The sequence below is a fragment of the Amphiprion ocellaris genome, chromosome 7 (genome assembly GCF_022539595.1).
Source record: "Amphiprion ocellaris isolate individual 3 ecotype Okinawa chromosome 7, ASM2253959v1, whole genome shotgun sequence".
Lineage (NCBI taxonomy): Eukaryota > Metazoa > Chordata > Actinopteri > Pomacentridae > Amphiprion > Amphiprion ocellaris.
Window position 1 is genome coordinate 32,015,300 of NC_072772.1, and position 26,342 is coordinate 32,041,641.

Genomic DNA, 26,342 nt, shown 5'->3' on the forward strand with positions numbered 1-26,342 from the left:
AAATGTGGCCCAGTAGCTGACAAATCAGAGGAGACTGGAAGCTTTGTTTTTCCCCTCAGTGCAGAAACTGGGAGAGAGGGATTGTTTTGAAACCATGGCAGAGCAAACAGAGGGATTTCCCTCCTCCACCCAGCTGCAGCCCGGCCGTGCCTTCTTTTCAAGAATACCAAAGAACTGGTTTACCCTTTCTGAACAGACATGCAGAGCAGACAGGCGCTAACACTCACACTCTCACACACACACACACACACACACACACACACACACACACACACACACACACACACACACACACACACACACACACACACACACACACACACACACACACACACTCACGAATTGTCTGTGCCTCACATGCACACACACGTTAAAATAACACCCCACCCCTCGGCGCTGCACTGCCAGCTGTTTCTGGTTAGGCAGGCCGATGTGCCTGCAGTGAAGAGGAGGACGAGGCAGGCCGGAGTCATGAAGCGGCAGCTGGAGCTCGCTGCCCTCGGTGTGGCCTTCACCGGGTGGCTGTGTGCCGTCCTGACGCGCTGCCTGGCCCTGTGGAAGGTGAGCGGCACTCTGAACAACACCACGGCTTCTCTGCCTGCCTACTGGGACGGGGTGTGGCTGGAATGGGATCACTGGGATTTAAACCACGATGGCAGCCTGCACTGCTCCTTCTATCAGTCTCTCATGTCTCTCTCTGGAAGTTTTCGGACGTGGAGGGCCCTCATCATGGCGGCCATCGGAGCTGGAGCCTTCGCTACGGTGATCGCAGCGGCAGGGTTGATATGGTTCCCTAAACGCGGCCAGGTCAAAGTGTTTTCTGGTGCTGTCTTTGTATTGTCTGGGATCCTGCTGCTGGTTCCCACAGCCTGGACGTGCCATCACACCAGCCAGCCACTGGAGGGGGCAGTGCTGCTGAGGAGAGACTGGGGACCTGCTCTGTACCTTGGATGGATCTCCTTTGGCTTGATGCTGGTCGGTGGAGTGTTTCTCACCACCAGATGTCCGACTACTGAGAACCAGGCAGAGCAGCGTGAAGACAGCAGGTATCCGAACGTGGACGAGGAGGCTAATCACCCCCTGAGCAGGATCAACAGGACTACGTTCACCAGCAGCCAGTACGAACGCAGATCACAGCCCATCTGAGAGGACCGGGATGTAATATTTAACACAACGTGTGTGTGTTTAAACTGGAAAATCACTGACATGTGAAATGGCTGTGGGTAGATTCAACAGTCCAGGCTGCACGTGTTGAGTAATGATGCACTGGTTTAACTAAGAGTGAACTTAACATTAGAAAGTGCAGACGCTCCAATGTTTCCTGTCACTAGTTTTACTAACAGGGATGCGGGTAGGACTTTGAATTTGCTTCATTTTGCTGTGTTTTGTTCTATTTCGAGTGAAATTAACAAACTTTGCATTTGTTGTTACCACTATTTAAAATTACTGTAAAATGATATTTCTCAGCGTCTGCTCAGCTCTGCTGGATGCAATTTTGAACTGATTCTGCTGATATTGAAACAGATTTAAGACTTACAGCTGTCAGATGATTTCAACACATTGTAATGTCTTGAATCTATAATCATTTTTATAGCTGTACTGCACAAATACATTGCCCTACATTAGAGTAATGCAACTTTATATACATCTAAATTTTTCAGCACGAAAGGATGCTGTGGATTAAATGATCTCAAATGATTAATAACACTTGTTTACAAGTTATTTGACTTTAATCATGCACTACAGTGGCTTTAATTAACTACACTGCAGAGCATTCTAGGAGGTAATAAGGTAAGCAATAATTTTGAAACGTATAGCAGTCTTTTTCTTTGTTTTTTCTTTAAAATAAACTAAAAGGGTGCATGATGAAAAGGAAGCAGGTGCTGCCTTTTGAGTAGCTATTCATAGTAAGTTATAAACTTATGAGATGTGAAACTGGATTTTTAAGAATTCTATTTGCAGATCAATGTTTTGCAGGTATTTCATGGGACAGTAAGTATGAAACACTTCAGGACACAACATACAGACACTTTGAGGTTGTTCTGAACCGTAAAAACACGGTTTTATATTTTTGTCAAACTTCCTAAAAGAATTTACTCTTTTTGCAATACATTTCCTACATTTTTTTATTTCTACCTAAAAGCCTCAAATCAATTTGAGCAACAAAAAATTTCTTGTAGTTATGTGATTCTGAAATTTTTTAGTGCCATTTTTCTGCTTTCATACCACCTGGATGTTGTAGTTTTATGTGATTCCTACAATAGTTTTACAAATAAAAACGGTTTTCAAAATAATTTTTGATCTATGCCTCTCTGTTATCCAGTTTGTGATCCATCCATCCATTATCTGTACACCGCTCAATCCTCTTTAGGGTCAAGAGGTGGTGGAGTCTATCCCAGCTGACTCAGGGCGAAGGCAGGGGACACCTGGACAGGTAACAGTCTATCACAGGGCTACATATACAGACAAACACACTCACACCTACGGGCAATTTAGAATAATCAGTTAACCTCAGCACATTTTTGGACTTTCACTAAAAGGTTGTTATACAGAACCTTATAACAACAGAAAAAGACACTAAATTAGTTGGGATATTAACCATTTCTTTTTGGCCTTGGAGTTCTGTAAAACTGTGTATCTTAGTAAAAATAGTAAACATGGACAAGTACAGATTTTCTGTAATATTTATTATTTATTTGCCATAAAGCAAATGCATACATTACAACAAAATATAAATTATTTGGTTAAAGTAATTCTCCATAATATTGGGATGCTGAGAACGACAGCACGGCACACAAAAGCTGATGGAACGCAGAAAGAACATTTTCCAGAGGCTCTGCTAATTGTCGCACTTAAAAAATGGAATAAATAAAAGAAGAAACAGCTCACACGTGTTTACTGATCTTTAGGTTTAGGGATATATGATAAAATTTAATTATTTTTCAAAAATATATTCCACTCCCATTTTCTGTCAGATTAATCCTTTGAACAATTTGAATGCCTTTTGAATCAGAGCATGAATAGAGTCTTTTACAGGAGCTTGTGTGTCCCGGTGAAGCGTGTTAATGTGGACAAGGTGCAGAGGGTTGACTGAATGGTGACTATAGCTTCTCATCTCCCTCCTCCACATCCTTCAGACTCAGCACCTCCAGAGAGCCTCGGCCTTTAGTCTCACAGCGGATCAGCTCATCGATCTCCCTGAAGCAGCCGGGATCCACCAGACACACCTGAGGGCGAAGAGGAGCAGATAAAGAGGACAAAAAGAGAGGTTAATACTGTTGTAATACGGATTTTAGACAACTGAAGACTGAGAAAGTAAAGGTAGGCACTGGATTTTAAAAACAAAATGGTCAGTTTTAGAGCTTTTAGCTGAACTGTACAGATCCACAGGCTTGATATGCAGTTGAATGCATCTAAACCTTAACCATTCCTCACCATTTCCAGCTCCTCGTCAAAGTCTTCGCTCTCCACGACCTGCAGCAGCGGCTTCAGCTTCTCCTTCAGCCTCTTGCCCTCTTTGGCCGGCAGCACCAGCCGCAGCCTCATGTGGGCTCTCTGGATCTCCATCGTCTCCTTCAGCTGTCGGATCACCTCCAGAGCCTGAGAACAACACGACAGATCAGTTTGTCAAGGTCATACAAGAGGATTCTCATGTCTAACAACGAAGGCCTGACTGATATGGAGGGACATCAACACTTTCAGTGCGATTTCTACAGAATTTTAAAGCAACTTTCACACCTTAAAACCTCCAGTGTTGCGTTAAATAAACCACTTCAGAGACTTCAGGGTGATACTACATATAAAAAAGCCGTGGAAAGATTATATGACAGCAAAGATGGAGAGGATCAGTTAGTTTCAAAATGTATGCAGCTACAGATTGATAGCTTATATGACAGATGTTGGAGTTAGTTTACATCAGGAAGATATCATTTAGCTGCACTTTATTGCTTATCTATGTTTAATTTTACAAGTTTTTCAAATCAACTTAATCTTTTTTTTTTTTTTTTTTTACTGAACCTGTAAAAAATTGTCTCTACAGCTGGTAAGAGAAGCTGATGTTACAAATAAAATACATATATTTTGTACTCTGAACACCACAAATCAAATGCCGGTAGGATGAAGTATTCTTGGCTAAACTCTGCTGTTGTTTCCAACAGACTGAATAATTTATTTCACAATCCGTTTTTCCCGTCGCACAAAACGAAACATATCCGTAGACATTTCAGTCATTAAGCACATTTGACCACATTTATACACATTTTGGCAGGACAAAATAAGAAATACGGCAAGTCAATACACAAATACATCTTTGGAAATATCGTGTGTATGAAAAACAATGTTTTGTGCTTCCTCACCTGCTGCTTGGTGCTCTTGTTGGCCTTGACGGAGTAGTGGATGTCCTTCATGGCCCGTTCGATCAGGCTGACCGTGTACGGCCTCTTGGTGTCGGGGTTCACACACTTCTCTGCCACAATAGTCGCAATGTCCCTGAACATCGTCTCCAGCTGACTCTGCCTCTCCTTGTCTGACACTTGAAGCTCTCCTTTGGCTAAAATCTTTTAAAGAAACGGAATCAGATTTACTGACGTGTAGCTTTTCACATATGAGGAATTCGATGTGGTGATGTGGTGCATTACAGGAAACACTAAAAGCGACAAAACTGAGATAGACAGCAAGTGTGGCAAATCCAAATAATTTTAGATAATAGAAATATTTACAGTGTGCAAGATTGGGTGAGTTATTCACCTAATAATTTGCAAATTTGCTTAATAAATGGTGCAAAAAACCTGAGATGTGCAAGAATAATAATCCTTTTTAAAAAGCTGTGTCAAACAACAAAAATAAATGAAAGTGTAGTTTGTCCAGCTGACCAGATATTCAAACAGGAAGTTGTTCTTTTTATTACCTGTTTACAGATTTCTGTCAGATCATCTGTCCCAAAAGCTTTGGTCAAATCATCCTTCTTGGCCACCTGACCTTTGGAGACATTAACGAAGACAGAATTTGTCTGCAGGACTTCATCCAGATCTTTCTCTCTGGAGAAAAACACACAGATTAGAACATTTATGTTCGTTTGTTTCTTGCTAGTTTTGGCTTCTTTAGCTGCGGGTCTGTGAGGCAATAAACTGACAGAATAGTGGATTTAACAGATAATAAACAACAGGTTTAGCATTAATCTATCAAAGCTCAATAAAACATTAAGGGCGTAGTCGTTAAATGTTACTCACGCTCCTGATCTCCAGCTCATAACTTTATTTTTGTAACAGGCGATTTCGAAACGCTTCCCTCCTTTCTTCATCCGAACCACCGCCACGTTCGTCAGCCGGATCTGGTTCGTGGGTGTAAATATCGACATTTTTGAGTTTAATATGACACAAAACTGTGTCCAAAATACTATAAGAAAAATCTGCTGTCAGACAACAGCGCCGTCGGTGCTATCTGACTGTGTTTTCAATAACTGTCCGGTGTGAAACATCGACCTCAAACAACAGTTCCGCTCTTGTTTTTGTTTTCATTTTTTTTACTTCCGTCGATTTCAGTATTTTAGTAACTTGTGACTATTTTCAAACATTATTACAGTCGAAATTAATATATAGAATTTTTTTTGTTTAAAATTAAATAGAATTTATGTCATTGCGGGTAATTACACAACTTATGAAGCTTCAGTTTGAGAAGTAATCAAATGATTTACTGCATTATTCTGCCTTCTTTACCACTTTTGTAACTGGATGATGTGAACAACAACTCTGTAAAAATTTCGGTTTTGATGTTCTAACTGAAGCTGTTTATATTCTGGCTGACTTTGTGCCAATGGAATAAAATTAGAGGATTTAATTGTATTATAAATTGTATTATTTATTTTTCTTTCAGGTAAGGTTTTAAATAATGGAAGCCCATTTCCGCCACTTGAAAAAAAAAAAAACAAGTCACATGCTATCTCATAATTATGAGATAGTCATAATTATGAGCTAGAAAGTCATATTTATGATTTACTATCTCATAATTAGGACTTACTATCTCATAATTATGACTTTGTATCTCATAATTATGACTTTTTATCTCAAAATTATGACTTTGTATCTCATAATTATGACTTTTTATCTCATAATTATGACTTTGTATCTCAAAATTATGAGATAGTAAGTCCTAATTATGACTTTTTATCTCATAATTATGACTCTGTATCTCATAATTATGAGATCGAAAGTCATAATTATGAGATAGTAAGTCCTAATTATGACTTTGTATCTCATAAGTATGAGATAGTAAATCATAATTATGAGATCATAAGTCATAATTATGACTTTGTATCTCATAATTATGACTGTATCTCATAATTATGAGATTGTAAGTCATAATTATGACTTTGTATCTCATAATTATGATATAGTAAGTCATAATTATGACTTTGTATCTCATAATTATGACATAGTAAGTCATAATTATGAGATCGTAAGTCATAATTATGACTTTGTATTTCATAATTATGACTTTGTATCTCATAATTATGATGGACATTTTCTCAGCGTCCCGCAGATTAATGGGATTTAACTAATTGTAAACGGTATTTTGAAACTATCAAACAGAAATGTTAGTATGTTATAGGTTTGCAATGACGCTATTTTGATAAATTTAAGACCGCAATTCCAGCAAACAAACGCCACAAGTGTAAAGTAGTTCGTGTGAATTTAAAAAATAAACTCAAACGTCCTATTTGTCATAATATTGTAAGTGCATATAGAATTGCATTTGCAGCCATGTAGGCCTGAACTGAAAACCAACTTTGCAGCCCAGGCATGTAGCACAACAGGGTAGCATGTATTGCCTTTTATTTGCAACAGGTAACCAAGGTTTGAAGTTTAATGCTGCTGTCTTGTTAGTTGGATGTTTGTCAGAATTAGCAACTGTCCGTTTTGTATTCATTATTCATAACACTTGTGGCTCGTTTCTAGTTGTAATCCTTATTTTGAAATTATTAAAAGGAAATTGTAGCGTCCTGTCATATTTGTATTGACGTTAGCTTTACTAAATTTAGGGTCGCAGTACCTGACTGTGGGACAACACACACACAGTTATTTGGCTGATTACAAGTTCTGCTTCTAGGATAGATACTAAAAGTGACCTTATTTAAAGTATTTATTACATTTTTAGGTTGTGATTTAGCTACGTTTCATTAGCACGTATCGCTAGCTTACATGTATTGCGAGCATATGATTGCGAACTAGCGCCTCCATTTTATTTGCTGCTGGTAAGCTTAATATAAAGTTTTTTTTATCATGTTATTGTGTTATGTGAGGCTAAATCAGGCCAGCAGCCATTGCCTGCTATGAATTTATTATTTAAATCGTGTTTCGCATCTCGTATCATAACGTATATTTTGAAAGTACAAAACGGAAATTGTAGCGTCCCGTCATATTTATATTGACGTTAGCTTTACTAAATTTAGGGCTGCAGTACCTGACTGTGACCACAGGAGGGCAGCAACACACATATTCCGTGTAAATCAATACCTGTTCATACTTTTGTAATTTAATGTCGCTACTACCTTTTGCAGCAATGCCGCATTTGCTGATAGTTATTTGGCTGATTGCAAGTTCTGCTTCTAGGACGGATACTAAAAGTAAGCTTATTTAAAGTATTTAATACATTTTTAGGTTGTGATTTTAGCTACGTTTCATTAGCACGTATTGCTAGCTTGCATGTATTGCGAGCATTTGATTGCGAACTAGCGCCTCCATTTTATTTGCTGCTGGTACGCTTAATATAAAGTTTTTTTTATGATGTTGCTGTGTTATGTGAGGCTAAATCAGGCCAGCAGCCATTGCCTGCTATGAATTTATTATTTAAATCATATGTTTCGCATCTCCTATCATAACGTATATTTTGAAAGTACAAAACGGAAATTGTAGCGTGCCGTCCTGTTCGCATTGACGGAAACTTTACTAATTTGTGGATGCAGTACCTGATTTTGACCACAGGAGGGCAACAAACACAAAACACGTCTGTATAAACTGAGGCGAACCAACTATTTTTCAGTTGTTTTGTTTATGGTAATATTGTACTTTAACATGGCTACTACTGCTTGAACGGACTTTTTACGGTAATCATTTTACTTTTCACGAAGTTTGCGCTTGCGTTAGAACGGAGCACTAAGCTTATGTTGCATTTTAGCGAAGTAGCTTTACTAGCTGTAATGTATTGCTAGCTAGTCACTCGTTTTTTATCAGCTGCTGGTATTTAAGGTTCCTTTTTAATCCGTTTGTCTTGTTACGTGGTGCTAAGTTAGGATTAGCTATCGTCTATCTTCTTTGTAATCATTATTCAAATCGCCAGTCGTAAAATGTATTTTGAAAATATTAAGCGGAAGTGCTATGCTGCCTTTGGCATTGACGCGAGTTTTACTAATTTGAGACTACAGTTCCGCTTTGTGACCACCGGAGGGCAGCAAACACCCACTATATGTCCGTATAAATCATTTTAAAGTGAACCGGTTTGTTGTAATGTTGCATTTTCATTTTGCTTCCACCATTTGCAACGATGGCGATTTTGATGGTAATTACTTTGGTTTTCATAAATTGTGTGCGGAACTGAGAAATGTATGTAAAGTTACAGCTAACGGTTGTAGTATTGCTAGGTAGTGTGTATGTCCAGCGATACACCTCCTTTTATTTGCTTGAGATAACCTTAATTTGGCGTTTAATCCTGTTGTTTTGTTACGCAGCGCTGGTTTACGATTAGTCGTTGTCTGCTTTGTATGAATTTTAATGCGCTAGTAACTAGTCACTAATTGTAAACTGTTTTGAAAATAGTTAGGAGAAGGCTTCGCATGCTGTCGTACGTGAATGGACGCTAGTTTTACAAAAGCCATATATCTAAACGGTAGTAATGCTCGCTAAAGTATATCATATAAAATGTAATATTTTGTTGGTTTCTCGTGTTTCATTGGGTCGCTGAAGTTTGAAAATATTTACCGGAAACGGAACTACGCTGTCACGTCTGCATTGACGGTGTCTTTACATATTTGTTGTAGCAGTTCCTGTCTTTGGCCACGGGAGGGCAGTATGCGAAACAACAGCCATAATTAATACAGAAAACGATGTGGAGCTCAGCTACCCTGACGCTGGTAGTCGACACAGTAATTTTACTACAAACCAATCAATTACAGTATATTTTTTAATGGTTATACAATTAAGACTGTTCTTAAATTAGTGTTGTATAATTATTTTCTATTATAAATTCTCTCATGATTTTGTTTATGAATTAAAACTCTAAATATCATATTAAATATTCCGAAAAACTCTCTGGACAGTAAAGCTGAAATAATTTAGACATTAAGTAATAAACATGTACCATAAACTGTTGGTACGGAGGAAGAAACAACGTCAGGGTTGTCTAATTTGACTACTGTTGCTTTGAAAGTCGGTCACGCCAACCGCACAAAAGAACTACATTTCCCAGCGTCCCCGTCGTCAAAACAACATGGTTGCGACCAGCACTAGCTGCTGAGGATTGTGTATTTTAATTTAGCTACTACAGTTTGCAGCAATGTTAAGTTTGTTCGTGACTGTTCTGGTTTTCACAGGCGTGGTGTGCAGCTCGGACAGTAGAGGTGAGTTCATTTAAATATTCAACTGAACCGGAAACGAACTTTACGTGATGTTTTAGCTAAGGTTATGTAGCATTGTCAATTAGCATGTATTGCTATCCACTAACCCGCCTCTATTTGCTGCAGGTAGCTTTAGTTCCGGCTTTAATTGTGTTGCTGCGTGGTTCTGATTTGGAATTCCTGCTTTGTGTTTGTGATTCATATCACTGGTGTAAAACAGAGAACTCTTTCCTCCATGCAGCCTCCCAGGATGTCCACAGTCCCAGTGAGAACTATCTCATGTCGATATGGCACAACAGGCTGTACGTGTACTCAGCTGCCGCCCTGCTGTTTGGGGTCTGGTTGTCCCTGAAGATGGCACTGAAGAACGTGAGTCATCTCTGATAAATCTGTGTTTAATCTCAGTCTGTTGTCCTGTTAGTCTTTCTCAGAGTGTTGCTTCCTCTTGAACTCTTCCCTCGTGGTGCAAACTTTAAGATCTGGAATTTAAAGGAAGCTTCACCTGCAGCAGCACTCACTGTATGTTTTAATTTGCATTAATTGCTTGTTTCTGTATACGTGTAGAAAAGCTTCTCTAAAGATGCCGCCTTGTGGGTCCGCAAAGCCGAACAGAAGAACAACAGCAGCTCTGACAGAGACGCTGAGGTTCATGTGTCGGGGGTTAAAATCTTCTACGGCTCTCAAACTGGAACAGCAAAGGTACATGTATTATTTACTGAAAAGCTAAACAACAGACAGAAAAGATGATGCTCTAATATTATGTGAAATCCAGGAATACACAGCAGCTGTGGGGAGACACGGTGCGCTACGTAATATAATTAGAATAGAATAGAAAAGGGTTAATATGTAATTACAGGACTTTTTGTAACATAGTTGACAGGTATCATAGTTGACATTTTTGCTGTTTTCAGGCCTAAAGTCAGCATGGTCTCCTATAACCAAACACCACATGGCATTTTTAGAGAAAGATTCTTCAAAAATATTATATATATAATTCAGTAAAATTGAAATTGAAAGTTGTTTATAAAGATATTGTAGTAAACCTGTTGACACTTGAGTCACACACTACTTCATATTAAATAATTAAGAAGGCTTTGGAGTCTTGCCAGTCTTTTCTTTAGGAAGAAACGACACTTCCTCGAGAGGTGTTTTTGTAATGGGTAGCTTAGTTGAAAGGGATTTCTCGGACACAGATGCAATTTATTTTCCATATAAAATTTCCATTCCATTATCTATACACCGCTTAATCCTCATTAGGGTCGCGGGGCGGGGGCTGGAGCCGGAGCCGGAGCCTATCCCAGCTGACTCGGGCGAAGGCAGGGCATATAAAATTTGAAATCTAGAAATATCTGTTGTGATTATCTCAACTTAATAAAAAAAACACCATCTAAATATTTTTTTGAATAAGCTCATTTTATTATTGTTTAACAAATTAGAAGGTGGTTGTTACTAAATTCGGACAGTTATTTAGTTGACATTTTAGTGATATCCAGTAATTTTTTCTTAATAAGTGATTGTTTCCATAATAAAAAAAATCTGGAATTTGTAAAGACATGATCATAATGAACATAAAAAATATTAGTTTTTTTTTTTTTTTTTTTTTACTTTAAACAAAAATGTATGCAAGATATATCCCATGGAATTCAAAAATCCCTCATTTACATATTGACCCAGATACTTTTTTAATACACAAGGGGACATTCATTTGTTACAGCAGAAAGAGTGCGGTTCCCACCACCATATCAACAGAAAAATAAGCAAACATGTGCAATAAATAAAAATAAACCATAAGAAAAATGTGAAAATGTTATGTAAAGAATGCACAAATGTTAAAGGGATTTATGTGTGTCTACGAGTAAACAAAAAATGAGCATCTTCAAATTACAGAACCAGAAACTGAAATAGGTGCTGCAAGGCAGAGAGGGCTGAGAGCTCTCAGACCTCATTGAAGCGGGTTATCAGGGTTAACCAGGATGGACAGCAGTTTATTCAGTAACACAGTAGACACACAGATGACAGTCAAGCATAGCAAACCACTAAAATGAGTTTCATCAGCGTCTGTCACAGTGTCGACTAAATCTGAGCACTGTAAGTCTTGCAAAAGTGGAACTGAATTTAAATGGTTAAAGGTGAAGTTATGCTTTTTGCATGTGTGGAAGTGTACACAACTTATATCTTGTCATCTTCTCAAGTCAGAGTGTCTACATGGACCCTTCTGCACACATCTACATGTCTTACAATACATGATGCGTAAAAAAATGCTTGTTATGGGACAGACCGTACAAGGAGATTCTCTGTCATCCTTACCTTTTATTATTCAAAATAAAAAGACTTGTAATTGATGCAGTCGCAGCCGCACTCTGGAGGTGCTTTTGATTCGTACATGTTTTCCACCAACACAGTGAGAAGTTCTAAATTCTCCCGAAACCCTGCGCTGCATTTGTTCTCTGAGCTCGACACACCTCAGAAATAATCAATGACCTGGTGCTACAGTCCAATCTGTAACCAGCTGCTGTAACCTGTAAAAAGTGCAGAGTCACAGTCAGCCTTTCAGAATCATCCACGAGGGGCCCTGTGTGTTTTTCTGTGTTTGATTTGAGCTGCTGTGTGACTGTTTGTGTAGCAGACTGATGCAAACGTGGAAACCTTGAATTACAGTTAAACCCAGGAAACCGTAACTGTGTGTAGCAAGTATTTTAAACATGAAGTTAAACTGTAGTCAAGGCTTGCCAGACTGGCAGCTCTTACATGCTAAAATTAACACTCTACGGTGTCTGATAAGCATCACCTTTGATTCTTGGTTTGTTCAGGGCTTCGCAAATGAGCTGTCAGAGGAGGTGAACACTTTGGGAATACCAGCTGAAGTGATTGACATGAAGGACTACGATCCCGATGACCAACTTGCCGATGAGGTAAGTTTGCTCTGAAGAGAAGATGCTGAACAGCTCTGTATATGCAGAACAATGACTCTCAGTTCAAGGATGTCTTCAGATAAGTACCTGAACTCCTGCCATCCTGAGAGCCGCTTTAACCCCTGTATAAATGAAGCGACTCATTAATGCATCTGTTAATTGTTGCGGCTCTGTTAAGAGGATAAACACGCCGCGTACACTGAGCTAAGAAGTTTCTCTAGAGTGATAATTAAATCTCTAGCTGCGAGCACATAAGACCTGGCAACGCAAGGCAGGTCTTAATTGGAACAGAATTAATTAAAGCAAAATAAATCATTGCAGTTTTATTTTGAAAGCCTAACAACAAACAGTACAGTGAGCCTCGAGTTGTGTAGCTTTCCTTCATTTTTCACCAGTTTGATTCTTCAGACGGCAAACAAACAGGACAAATGTGTTACACTAATCCCGCTCAGCTGAAGAAAGATGGATTATTTTCATCAGTGTTTGCCTTTTATTTAGCTGCGCTGGTGCCCACGAAATAAAAGGAAGAACACTGATGAAAATACCACCGCACTGAGAGATGAAAAGGAGAGCGGTTGGCTGGCACACAGCAGGAAGAAAACAGCTTTTTGTTCAACAGGACAATGATCCAGTTTTTAGTGATAGAAAATCTCCACGGGAGGTTTGACTGCAGGCACCAGTCGCTCTCAGCGTGCAGATGATCCTCCGTGCTCTGGTCAGCCATCAGGGAAAAAGAGCTATTTGTTTGGCATTTCAGACACATCAGTACTGGCCCTTAAAAAACCATATCAGTCAGTCTGCTTGTCCTGGATGTCCTCTGCCCTTTGCTCAGTGTCGGCTGGGATGGGCTCCAGTCCCCACGGCTCTCTGCAGGGGAGGTCGGGTACAGCAGATGGATGGATGGAATTGTTAAAACTCACTTTGCATTTGAGAAAAATCAATAAATTAAGGAAAAGTCTGTAATCTGTAGCCATTGCTGCGCTGCTAAAATCCTGTCTAATGCCTGCATTTGGTCTGCATGAGATAACTGGATGGTTAAACTACATATCTGCCTATCTTCACTCATTGCAAAGTCTTCCACAAGGCTGGCGTTGCTAGCACTAGTTGCAGATAGCACAATAACAGCAGACACATTTTACAGCAGCACCAAAACCTGCAACATCTTACACTGCTAAAGATGCCAGATGTCCATTTCTGTTGCCTCTTTGTGGAGTCGATCCTAGTCCATTTGCATTGAGCGAGTTTGCATGTATCTGCATTGTAGCTTTGGTTTGAGCAAGTTTTTTTTTTTTTTTTAATAGTATTCATCTTATATTTGTCCATATTGGCTTTGGAGCTTCTTGTAAATGTGTTTGTGTGTTTTTCGACATCAGAAACGGTACACTGTTGAAGATTAGTCCTCCAACTGCATTCAGGAGTGCATGTTTGTGTGGAAAAGTGGTTGTGGAGGAAGTCCTGAAGGAAGGGAGTTGGGCTGTTGGCTTTTAAAATCTATCTTACTCTTGCTGTTTCTGCATTCCTGCATATTGTAGCTTTAGTATAGGTGTTTATTATTGTTCTTTACAGTAACCAAGAAGATGACTTGGAGCAAGACGTCCTGCGTCTACACCTTTATCCTGTTATAGTTTAACTGTTTGTCTCTTGTGGTTTCGTCTGTTCAGTGCGTCAGTAAGTCGGTCTGTGTGTTCCTTGTGGCCACCTACACTGATGGACAACCCACCGAGAACGCCGAGTGGTTCTGCAAGTGGCTGGAAGAGGCATCCACTGACTTCAGATATGGGAAAACCTACCTGAAAGGCCTCAGATACGCAGTGTTCGGTCTTGGAAACTCTGTCTACGTTGGCCACTATAACACGGTAAGAAATGGTTTCCATATTAAGTTAAATCAATATACTGATAATAGGCTTTGCAATTAGATATTAAAAGAACATCCAAAGCTACAAGGTTGAGTGAAATATCTTCCAACTTGTTTGCTTTAAGTAACCACCATGAAATCCAAAAATTAGTTTTAAAACTTGCTTTTCTTCATCCTTCTCCAGGTGGGTAAAAATGTGGACAAGTGGCTGTGGATGCTGAGTGGGAAGCGAATCATGACCAGGGGAGAGGGCGACTGCAATGTGGTAAAGAGTCGTAACGGCAGCGTCCAGGCGGACTTTCAGGCCTGGAAGGTCAAGTTTGTGAACCGCCTGCAGGCTCTGGCCAGAGGGGAGAAGAAGAGCTGCAATGGGAACTGCAAGACCGGAGGCTCCTGCAAGAACAAGAAGAAAGAAAAACAGGAGGAGGAGGAGAGAGCTGCTGCACAGAATAACAGCTCTGAGGTAATGACAGAAAGCAGAGTTTAGACCTCACTGTTACATTTCTAATTGCAATTGAGCAGTGATGTATCTTCTTATCAGGCCAGATATTTATTGCCTGTCATCGTATCTCAGTTGATTAATTAGCCATTGCTGATCTACTTATATTAGTTGCATAATTTCAGTATCATAGAATCATAGCTGCTATCATCACAGGTGTAATGAAACATGGACTTCTTGTATGTTTTTGGCACCGAATGAGCCGAGAGCTGCTTGCATCATTCATGAAAGGCATGATGACATGCTTGGCTCGCTCTCACAGCGACAGCTTGTTGTTCGCTGCCTGTTAACTCTGTTAGAAGACAGAAAGATGGACGACAGAAGGTCAGAAGTTGGTATATTTAGTGCTGCACATGAAGCCTGTTCTCTCAGTTAATATGTAGTTTCCTATGACAGCCTACTGACTGTACTCTACAATGGAAGTGAGTTGTCGGTGTATGTTGTAATGATTGATAATTTCGACAAAATAGTTTTAATTATTCAGTAGGAAGTGCCCTACACTTATCATTAGATTCTAAAATATAACATTTAAACTTATGCTTTAACAGAGATTTGCATAACCCAGTCTGAGTGGCTTCTTAGTTGGAATACAATTCAAAACAAACACACACAGTGATATTCATTTGGGATTGCACAAAACTTTTCAATTAATTCATCATATGTTTTGATATTTTACAGCACATACAGATGGATGACAAATTAAAAGAAAAACTTTGAACCCTTGACCCCCACATTGAGGTGATCTGCTGGTTCTGTTAATCCATCAGGGACATTTTTCTGCCATGTTTGGGTTCACTTGTCTCCTTAGAGGGAAGCGTTGCAAAAAAAAATCAATACAACGTTGTTCTGAGTGATCTCCTTAATCCTTTAAACAAGCATTTCTGTCCTGATGGGACACTGATGGGAGATTTTTGACCAATGAGTGAAGCAGCGTTCTCCAGCATCGTCAACACACCAAATGAGGGACTATCCTTTGGGATTAATAAAATTCAGTTCTTACCTTTTGGAAAAATGGTGTCTCATAGCTCCATTAGAGTTCAGAGACTTGGAGAATCAGTGCCAATGAGCTTTCATCTAAACATCATCTAATTTGTCATCAGTCGTTACTTCTGCACCGTTAAATATCCTCCAGGTTCGTCCTGGTAACCCTAAATACAATACAGTTAAGTAATACAATTAAACAGGCAAAAAGAATTGGCAAATACAAGAAGAAGATTGTGTCCAGCTAATGTCTGGTTAGCAAAAATATCTTCTAGCTCATGATGGTGTTTATAGACACTGCAAGGGCACTTCAGTTATCCAGGAAGTTTTTATCACAGGAGTCCGCAGCAGTCAGACTGGTTGAGCAAATGGCTTCAGGTTGCACTCGTCCAATGATGTGATTATAATCAGATAAGGCCTCTAAAAGTGTCTGGAGTGTTTTCAAGGGTAGCATGGCGTTCCAAAATGTGCTGCATAGCTTCTATTAAATTTGTCATTTCAGTTAATACTGTCCATCATGAAAATGGCATTTTTTTCCCCCCCTTTTCACCGGCCTCTGAAATGACACATTTCACAGGACGACAACATTTTGTCTACACACACACACACAAATAGTTTTCATATGCATCACGGCACACACAGATGATCAGTTGTCATGGTAGCGGGCACCTCGAAGCCAACTCTAGCTGAGACTTCCTCCCCTCTGCCTGCAACACTCAGCAGAGGTGACATTCAGCCGGAACCAAGAGGAGCCGAGAACTGTGGCGAGGGGACCATCGTCGTGATTTATCGTCCCACTGCTCCACTCGTGCTTTTTGTATTCCCGCTGCTGCACACATGTGGGCACAAGAATCAGCACGGATAATAAATCTTCTGAAAGCACCCTAAACATGCACATTGTTTTCTCGTTTAATCAGGAAACCCAAGAGGACAATAACAATGTACGTTAAATCTGTTGCACGTCGACACCCTTGACAAGTTTTTAGTTCGTATTGGTTGGAACATATGTGAGTCTCTACTTTTGAGAGTCACTATCGTTTTACACTGTTAAAAACTTTATTTAACCAACTTTTTTGGGGGTTTCATTCTCTTTCTTTTCTTGTTTCAGGAGGAACTGATAGAATCCAGCAGTGATGAAGAGGAGTCCGGCCCATCAGATGAGAAAAAATCAGGTTCAGTGGTTGACATGGAGGATTTGGGCAACATCATGAACAGCATCAAGAAAGCAAAGGTCAGACTCCATCGCCACTTTTTGTTAAACATATGTTTCTGCTTTTTTATTATTGTGCATTACCCAAGTTTCAGTTTTCCTCTAGAAATAAGTTCCCTGATGAGCTCAGCTTAAGAAAACCGCTATCATTCAGGCAGTCGCAGCTGAGCGGAGATGTTAATATGGGTTGAACGTACAGTACTTAGCTGTCTGCCTCGCACTATTACAGTTAGCCGTTTGCTGAATCATTTAAACTGAAGCTCCTACTGTCATCATCCAGCAGCTCTATTTTCAGCGTTTCTGTGCTAAGGTCGGCACCATCGTGGCATTAAGGTTCCACCACCTTAGTCCAGTCTTTTAGTAAAGAGAAGAAGTGGTGTCATTGGAGGAAAAATGACAGATGGGTTGATAGACACCAGACCCTGGCAGACAAGAAGTGGCGGCTTGCGTAATAGCGAGGACGCCCACTTCACAGACTTGTGAGGAATGAGTGATTCAAGGAAAGAAGGAGAAAGAGGAAGGAGGAGACATTATCAATCTGCTGTTATATAGGCTGTTGTATAAGGACCTGGGCAGAGAGGTGGGCATCATGAGGAGGGGAAATGGAAGGAAAAATAATAGAGCTGAGCCAAATGACTTGTGGCTTCTGCCTTTGCTGTGATAGTCAAATCAGTAAGTTAATATTAAATATGCATTACCACAAGAAATCAGATTAGATCCACAGGTGCCTAAAAGGTCTGGACCTTTTACAGACTTTGTTGCAGCAGTAAAGGAAACATAGTCTTCATATTTGTTGGTAATTTTCTTTTTAATGCACCTACTTAAGAGCAATGCTAAAACACTTTTTGATCTCTGATGTTCATCCATATCATGACGTTTTTTGTGACAACGGTTAAACAATAAGCCAACCTCTGTCTGATGGATATAATGAATGCTCTATTGTTGTCCACCATTTGCAACTTTTAAATGATCTCTGTGTTCATTATGTTCTGCTCCAAACTCATGTCTTAACTGGAAATGTTGGGTCCTCACAACAAAATGCTCTCAGTCATGTTTTATTATGGCTGCAGCAAGAACACAAACTTCTGTGTAGTTAGAATTTACATTCTGACTTTTGACAAATCAAAGCAAACTTTTAAGAAGGATGGGCCTCCTGATATTTTTCCTTCTGTTTGGGTTTGACAAGTGGGAAATTATTTTGGTGTGTTTTTCAGTAACTCTGGAGAACACCTACAGTATGACATATTTCTTTTTACTGCTGCTGACAGGAGACTTTCTGGTAGCTAAATATCGTTCTCATGAATTTAAAATGCTCCAAGACAAAGCTCTGCTAGCAGCACTGGATTCCAGATTCTCCCAGGGTTGTCTGTTCTTTCGCGACATTAATATTACAGTGTGTTGTGTTTGAACTCTGGGGGGTTCGGACGGGCTACTTTGTAACCCCTACACTAATGTGTTGATGCATCGCAGATAGAAAGGTAAAGAGACATCAACTGATGACTTGAGGAGGCCAGAAACATCAGTACTTTTCAGTTCTGTCTGCCACAGTGGCAAGAGCCAGACTCCTTTTCTAAAAATTTCATGAGTTGTTTTCATTTAGTTTTTATGAGGAAGCCTTGGGTTCCTATTGTCATTCCATTCCCCAAGGATATTCCCGTGTGTGTATGTTTGCCAAAGGCAATACTATTTCGTTTAACTCATGTTATGTCTTTTAATTATAACTAAATGCTGTGATGACTTGTATCATCACACTTGGATGCTGGGATGCCAGTCTTGTCCTCTGCCTGTTGTAACAAATTAGGGTTGTTTGTGCATAATTTGGTCACACAGAGCAGGCAGGGCAAGATGTAATTAGTTTGAACATTTGCTATTGCCAAGAGACAGCAGGTATTTAGTTAAGGTGCAGATTGTGTGAACAAGGAAATTGTGACTGGAATATGTTAAGTAGCTAATTTACAGTGTAGAGCCAGAAGATTAATGCCTGTTTTCATGGTTCGCTATTAATAGGTTAGACTGCTGAATGCTGTGAACGTTGTTGAATTAAAAAAAAATCTTGGATTGAAAGAAAGCTTTTGTTGTACTTTGCAACTTGTCCTTTGTCGTGCTTTAGATTCCTCCCATCAGGTGGAAGCTCTCTGTGGCTGTATTTGACCACTAGGTGATGGCAGAGACTCAGTTCACTAAATAGCAGAGCTGCAACATGTGACAATTTAATATCACCCTGTCATGTCACTTCCAGAGCTGTTTGCATGAATTCTTTGCAGACTTAATTGCATCTGCAGCCTTTTTTGTACCCAAACTGAAGCTCCTGAACATTACTAAATCTGCATTCAGGCGCTTTGAGTCACTGATGGTAAATATCTACCAGCTAAGAGAAGTGTAGCTGATATCGTTCTCAGCTTGCAAGTCTGTCTATAGGAACATCATTGTGGCGAGATGTGGTCCTGGAGACACAAACTGCAGCAGGCACTACCACAAAGAAGGTTTTGAGGACTTTGACAGGTTTTTATGTGTCTCTGCGGATGTCTTTGGACAGATTTTGTCAACAACTATGCAGTCAGGAAACTTTACAGATCACCAGAAATGTGTATTTTTGATTTGGTTGTTATGTTATTGGGTTGATATGTCATTATTGTTTTTATTAAATCTTATATAAGCATAGAAATACTATCACTAGCGGTAAACTCTCTTCCTTTGGTTCAGTCTTCGGTCAAGATCCTTTTTATATGGATCTTGAAAAACATGAACGTCGTACAACTCAGTTCAAATAGGTTTGCATGTAGCAAATGTTGACATGTCAATAAATTATTAAATAGGAGAGTGTAGACTGAGGACACAACTGTCTTACACTGAAGAAAATATAGATTTCACACACAGTATTGATCACCAGGTCTTCTCTTGTAGGGGGCAGGGCTGTTTTTTACTCACTGTTGAGTTTCATTGGTTGTGATGTTTGAAGCTCTCAAAGCCATTACACTGAAATAATCATCTGTGTCTAGTTCATTTCCTCTATAACTACTGAAATGAAGTGTCAGTAGCTGTCTACTTCAGTCACGAATCATCTCTCGCTTGGATAAGTAAGTTACCTCATCCAACCCTAAATGCTTTTTTGCCATCATGACTGGTGCTTGATGAAGACCAACCCATAAAAAAGCTGGAGGCTGTAGAGTCAGATATGGTACAGATGGGTTTGCCTGTACTGATGTCCATGGGGCTTGTAGCCAAGTTGGAATGAGGATGACTGGAACGCTGCTAAACTTCGTGATGAATACAAATTTACCACAACTGTTTTTCTTCAAATGTACCCAGTGATAGACTGGCATGCAGGCTGTGATTGGCTGCCAGAGTGCAGAGCTCTTATTGCCTACCCTTAATCTATATCAGTCTTTGGCTGTAGCTCCATTTGTATTCTGCCAAGTGCCAACAAGATTCATTTCCATTGTTGCTCTAATTCATTTCGCACAAATGCTCATAGCATTGGCATCTAAACTTTGCCATGAGAGGCTTCTGTTTCTGCCAGAGTGGTCCATTTCATGTTGTGGGACTGCTGCCAGATAGGAGTTAGTGTGGAACAGATCATTAACCTGAGCTGCTGCACAGAATTCTTGGCTCGGTTTTGATGTTTTCAGCTTGGTGTCCGGAGGGAGAAGGCAGACATGAGATGCTACTCTGACTTAAAGGGCTGTTGTATAACCTCACAATTCTAGTGCTGGCATGGATTAAAATGACTGGGGTCTGTTGAAGACCTGTTTAGCTTTGCCCGCCTTATTTATGCCAAAAGTAAGGTGGGTCATCTGGCAGTTTATATGCTGTTGAAATATTATCTACATTAGATGACAGAACATACTTTCATTACTTAAAATAAAAGCAAAACACGTCATTTGAGAGAATGTACTTCAGTTAAATGATTCCAGTGGAGCATTTTGAGACTGTTGTTTGTGTTGTACTGCAAGTAATTTCTGATATTTACATGCATGTAGAATTAAAGAAATATTAGAAACACCTCAGAAAATGCTGTCTGTTCTCATTACAGGACTGTTATTGTATTACCTTACAGTATAAAGAAGCAGTGCATATTCAAACATACATGACTAATTTCCTTGATGTTCACTGGAACGGAAATCTACATCTATTGTACGAGGTTTTCTTTATTCAAGTGTATTGAAGATTGTAAGGTTTAAGCTTGCAAGTATATAATTGTTTTTGTTGCTGTCTTGTGTTTTTGGATTGTTTGTCTTTCCACTTATTTTTATTTTATGGTCATTTATGTCCTTCCCTTGATTACATGCTCACTCTGTGTGCAATCGCCACACTGTCCGTCTGCATCAGCCCCATGTTGTGTCAAGGTTCCAGAGCACAACACGGTGCTGTGAGATGTCCCAGTTCTGTTCGTCCAGACAGGCCCAGGCATGACTGGATGTACGTGAGCTCTCAAGCGACTGTGAAAGCCGAGCAGTGGGTACCAGAGACCGGAGCTGGGTAGATCGCCAGAGCTGCACGCAAACACCACAGGGACAGATTGTTTCACCGTCGGCTATGTGTTTTGTATGCTGTCAGAATGGTACATGTCACGGATGCATTAAGTGCAGGTGGACATTTGTGCTAGCTGAGAGTGGCATACTAGTCCTATTCCATTTTGAGCTTGAAATTGCTTGCTGCACAGTTTTCGCCTCCTATTTATATATCTGGCAAATCTCAACAGCTACTTGAGCCGCATCCTCCTGTTGATTGTACCAGGGGGTGGCAGATGCTATCCCTGACTTACTGTGTATGTGTTACTGCACTGCAGCTTTGATTGCTGGAATAGACCGTATTATAGTTTCCTTTGGACCGCATTAAGTGAAACAGCATTCTGCATAATTTTCAGAGATATAAATGATGTCTCCAAATATTATCCAGCACAATACTGAATCTGTTTCCATCTTAGGAAGAGATGTGGGAATATTCAGACACAGCATGATGGCTTACTTATTCACAGCATCCCCTGTCAAAAAAGGAATAGCTCAGCCGAGGGATTGCAGCTACTGTCAGGAGTGAAGAACCTCTAATATTGACAGCAGCCAGTGCTGCTAGGTAGCTACAAGGGCTTAGATTCTTTGTTTTAGAAGGTGAAAGTGCACCATTTTAAGATTATTATGCAGCCAAGACTGATTCTGAACACTTGAGGGCCTGCCTAGATGCAGAGATAAAACACTGGCTGTGTATTTACCCAGTTTATGTTGTTGTCTGGGCAGTTCTAAGTGATGCTTGGTCTACTTTTTTACAAAGATTACAGGATGCCAAAATGTCCATCACAATGCCCCTAAGGTGATGTAGCATCTTCATTTCTCCACACCTAAAAATACTGGCTATATTAAGCGGAGAAAAGCAGCAAATCCTCAAAATTAAAGCTGCAGAAATCTGGGAAATCCCTCTAAAAAAATCCAGAATTTGAAAATACACAGTCCTCCTCCTGCAGCTGAGCATCTCCCCTTTTTCTACATTCAAACCACATGCAAAAGCTAAAAGTAAACATTCTTTCATTTGTGGTTTCATCTGGGAGAAAGTCCTACACCTAACTCCTTGTGACACCTTTGCTACTTATACCATTTTCTCCAAACAGTGAAAAGCCCTGTGATTGGCTTAAATCATGCATTATGGGCAAGGCTTTTCTAAAAAACCTAAAAATACAGATAAAAGAAAGCACAGAAATTGAGTTTCCTCTCAGTCCACATAAATTTTAGCATGCTTAAAGGTTAGTTTGAACTTTTTGTCTTCAAAAATACTGCCTACCACAGCTTTAATCAGTATTTCAACTATTTGCAAGCTCATTTTCTCATTAGATAAGAAAAAACTTTATCAGTCCCAAAGGAAAGATGACATAGCATAAGAAATGCAGTGCCTAAAAACGTAGAAAAGCAATAAAATAATGCTAAATGGTAAAAAATAATGCTGAGAATTACACTGAGGTATACGGTTAGATAGGTTAATCAACTGACTAATCATTTCTCCACAATGCAGATTTGAATTTAATAAACCTAAAGTTAAAGATTAGCTTTTTCACTGCCCCCAAGTGAGTGAAACAATCAGTTTCACCTTCCAAGTAAGAGAGCCTAAATATGCTTGGAGGGATCAGAGGCTCTAAACGCACAGATCTTGGGGAATTATTCAGAAAAGATGGAAACGGTGACTCTAAGATAATTGATTTTCAGGAAATGTGGATGGTGTTCATCCTGCTTTAAATTGAGTGGTGAAGCACACAGAGTGCTTTTACCCAGTGTGGCATTTACAGCCTGAGAACAATGGTCAGTGCCCTACAGCGAATGGGAACGATGGGAATCAGTGAAGTGTCTCAGTTCTACAGAAATACACACTCTACTGTTTGAACATTGATCAACGATTGCCGACAGAGCATCAGCGCCTCATGCTCTGCTGTGCTGACAGGGTGACATATAGATGTCCATACACAAGCCGGAGAAGTGGCAGCAGTACATTAATTGGGTGGAGGTGTCATTTAACATGGTTAAGCTCAAAGGCAGGTCATTCATCACACCTTTCTGAAAAGTAATACCTGCTCCCATGCTCTGGGCAGCTTTTCTAGTGGGATTTAATCAATCTTCTCTTGCATCTGTACACAGCATATCTGTAAGATTCTGAGCTTTATGTACCAATGCTGTACTCTGCAGTAATATAATCCTGGCCTTAAAGAAATTGTTAATCCTTCAAACAAATGTGATGCAACAGCTTTTGCAACAAAAAGCAGCTCCTGGGGTATGAAGTCCAACATTTATTTTGTTGTGCTGTAGACCTTTTGTTGTATTTTCTAGGGGCTGTCAAGAGCCTAAAAACCAAAATTTTTATGCACCGTCGAGATGGGAGTCTGCACCTTTAATCAAAAAGTTTAGACACATGTAAGCAAATTCCAATTCAATTTGAGCATTCTTCAAGTGTAAAGTCTCCAATTTATCTTCACTCATCTGGCCTTATTTGAGTCACCAGGTTATTAAAAAGGAAGTATCAGCTGATGAAAATAAATTCTCTTTCAACCTTGTGGTAACACTCAACAGCCACAGGTTCCCCTAACTAAGTGTGGATTTAAAAATTGACCACCTTGATGCCCACAAAGCAGGGGAAGGCTATAAAAACATGTCGGAGCGCTTCCAGCTTGCAATTGCTGCTGTCCCGAATGTCTCACAAATGGCAATTAAGAGGACTTAGGGACATCTAAACAAGATCTGTGAGGCGAAAAAGTCTGCATGTCTCCCAGGAAAGGCAAAGCAAAACCTCGAACTGACTACCAACGACTTGCAGAAAGGCTTAAAGTTGGTGGCGCATTGTTCTACTGTGCAGGGTTTATGCAAGAGGATAATAATAATAATAATAATAATAATAATAATAATAATAATTTGTAATGCACTTTTCATTTAGGCAAAATCTCAAAGTGCTACATTTAAGATATAAAATGGATACAAACAAAACAATCATGTAATAAAAACAGAGCAATCAGATAAAATAACAACAAAAAATAGAAACATTCAGGGGCACGTTTAATTGAAAGCTTTGTTAAACAGAAAGGTCTTTAGGCCTTTTTTAAAAAACATCCGCTGTCTGTGGAGCTCTCAGGTGATCAGGGAGGGAGTTCCAGATGTGAGGGGCAGCTGAGGTGAAGGCTCTGTCTCCCATGGTCCGGAGTTTGGTTCTGGTCCGGCGGAGGAGGTGACAGGTTATTGGTGCAGAGGTTTCTTTTTGATGATTGATGGCAGATGAGTTCTTTAAGATATTCTGGAGCGTTGCCGTAAATGCACTGATAAGTGAGAAGAGCAATTTTGTAGTGAATTCTGGAGGATATGGGGAGCCAGTGGAGTGAACGGAGGATGGGTGTGATATGGTGTTGCTTCCACACTCTCATCAGGATCCTTGCAGTGCTGTCTTGAATATACCCGAGCTTTTGCAGGCTCTTGCTAGGGATCCCGATGAGCAGTGCGTTGCAATAGTCCAGCCTTGGGGAGACAAAAGCGTGGATGAGTTACTCTGTATTAGAAAGGGTGAGGGTGGGACGGAATTCGTCGATATTCTTGAGGTGGAAAAATGAAACTTGCACAGATGTTTGATGTGGTTGTTGAACGTCAGGTGAGGGTCCAGTTTCACACCGAGGTTGGTAACTGTCGATGAGAGAGGAGGGTCACCAGGAGAAAAACTTACCCGAGACCTCATCACAAAAATCTTCCAATTGACATCTGAATAAGCCAAAGTCAGTTTGGAAACAGCTGCTTCACACACCTGTAGTTCAAACTGGGCTCTCTGGTCAGGATCACCAAATGTTTGAAGAAAAAAAGTTGCAGCATTTGGTCCAAACGAGACCTTGTCACTGTTATCCAACGTTAATGTTAACTTCATAAAGCAAAGCTTGTTGAAGTAGCACAATTTCATAACTTTGACTTTGCATACTGGAGCAGTTTAATTAGTGTCAGCATCAGTGCACTGATTGCAATGACAATTGTGATTAATGGGCAGGTTGTAGAGCAGAGTTTTTAATGTTATATTTGTGACATCTTTAGCGTTGTGTTCACAAGTACACAGTTGATGCCTAATATATTTATTTTGTTTGACAAAGCTGGAAAAGATGCTTTGTCTGTGAAGTAACTGCAGTGGTGTCATTTCCAATGTTCAAAGCTGCCTCTGAATTTTGGTCTGTTTCAGGCCTACAGGCTTGAGTTTGTTTGTTCTGTTCTTGTTTGATGTGTTTGAGAAATTATGTCTTTAGGCGTCCCCAAGTGTCCTTGTGAAGTAAATTATTGGCATCTAGTCGGGCTGTTGAATATTCAGTATTTATCATTGACTGAAACACTGTTTGATATATGTTTTTTTCTACAGCATTAGCTGAATTTTATTGTTTTCCTGAACATAAAATTTATAACATCATAAATTTTGCATCCAGAACATTTTACTTGCCAGCTGCCATTCTCAGCACAGCAGAACCAAATTTTTATGTCATGATGGTTGTAAACAGCAGCAGACTGAAAGTTTTGTTTCTGCCTCAGGCAAAAGGTGAGGTTCAAGGAGACGGCCAGATGGTGAAGTTATCCAAACTGAACGGAGTGAAGAGGGTTGAAGACGAAGAGGAGAGAAGAGAGATGATCACTCCTGCTCTGAGAGAAGCACTCACAAAGCAAGGTGAGGAAAAGGGGGATTTACCTTGTGGGTCAGATTGAAAACAAGTTTAAAGTTGACATCAGGTTATTATCAAACACTGTTAACTACCAGGCGCTGCCTCGGTTAGTAGTAGAATTTATTGACTC

At 39.9% G+C, this 26,342-nt stretch overlaps 3 protein-coding genes across 3 annotated transcripts in view; 2 read left to right on the forward strand and 1 right to left on the reverse strand.

The window, feature by feature from the left end:
- Window positions 1-31: 31 nt before the first annotated feature.
- Window positions 32-2,294, forward strand: LOC111581742 (claudin-4-like). Its single transcript, XM_035957154.2, has one exon. It carries the CDS (start codon window positions 199-201, stop codon window positions 1,144-1,146), a length of 948 nt encoding a protein of 315 aa, XP_035813047.2. The 5' UTR covers window positions 32-198; the 3' UTR covers window positions 1,147-2,294.
- Window positions 2,295-2,670: 376 nt separating this feature from the next.
- sbds (SBDS ribosome maturation factor) lies at window positions 2,671-5,363 on the reverse strand. The gene is made up of 5 exons (XM_023290046.3): window positions 5,229-5,363; window positions 4,907-5,036; window positions 4,356-4,556; window positions 3,436-3,600; window positions 2,671-3,227 (listed from the first exon to the last, which is right to left on the reverse strand). Exons 1-5 carry the CDS (start codon window positions 5,354-5,356, stop codon window positions 3,102-3,104), a joined length of 750 nt encoding a protein of 249 aa, XP_023145814.1. The 5' UTR covers window positions 5,357-5,363; the 3' UTR covers window positions 2,671-3,101.
- Window positions 5,364-9,468: 4,105 nt separating this feature from the next.
- The window catches only part of tyw1 (tRNA-yW synthesizing protein 1 homolog (S. cerevisiae)), a 62,987-nt gene continuing 46,113 nt past the window's right edge, over window positions 9,469-26,342 (forward strand). The window contains exons 1-8 of the mRNA XM_035957159.2: window positions 9,469-9,610; window positions 9,849-9,976; window positions 10,172-10,306; window positions 12,418-12,519; window positions 14,181-14,375; window positions 14,559-14,837; window positions 16,963-17,085; window positions 26,085-26,217. Of these exons, the coding sequence (XP_035813052.1) occupies window positions 9,547-9,610; window positions 9,849-9,976; window positions 10,172-10,306; window positions 12,418-12,519; window positions 14,181-14,375; window positions 14,559-14,837; window positions 16,963-17,085; window positions 26,085-26,217 (1,159 nt within the window). The 5' untranslated portion in view covers window positions 9,469-9,546. The remainder of the gene's footprint in view (window positions 9,611-9,848; window positions 9,977-10,171; window positions 10,307-12,417; window positions 12,520-14,180; window positions 14,376-14,558; window positions 14,838-16,962; window positions 17,086-26,084; window positions 26,218-26,342) is intronic.

Excerpts from the sequence above, each read along its gene's own strand:
- LOC111581742 (XM_035957154.2), top strand. The coding sequence starts at position 199 with ATGCAGAGCAGACAGGCGCTAACACTCACACTCTCACACACACACACA.
- sbds (XM_023290046.3), bottom strand. The coding sequence starts at position 5,356 with ATGTCGATATTTACACCCACGAACCAGATCCGGCTGACGAACGTGGCG. Across the intron at positions 5,037-5,228 it reads ATGAGCTGGAGATCAGGAGC|AGAGAAAGATCTGGATGAAG; the intron begins GTGAGTAACATT and ends GTTTTTCTCCAG. Across the intron at positions 3,601-4,355 it reads ACAAGAGCACCAAGCAGCAG|GCTCTGGAGGTGATCCGACA; the intron begins GTGAGGAAGCAC and ends TGTTGTTCTCAG.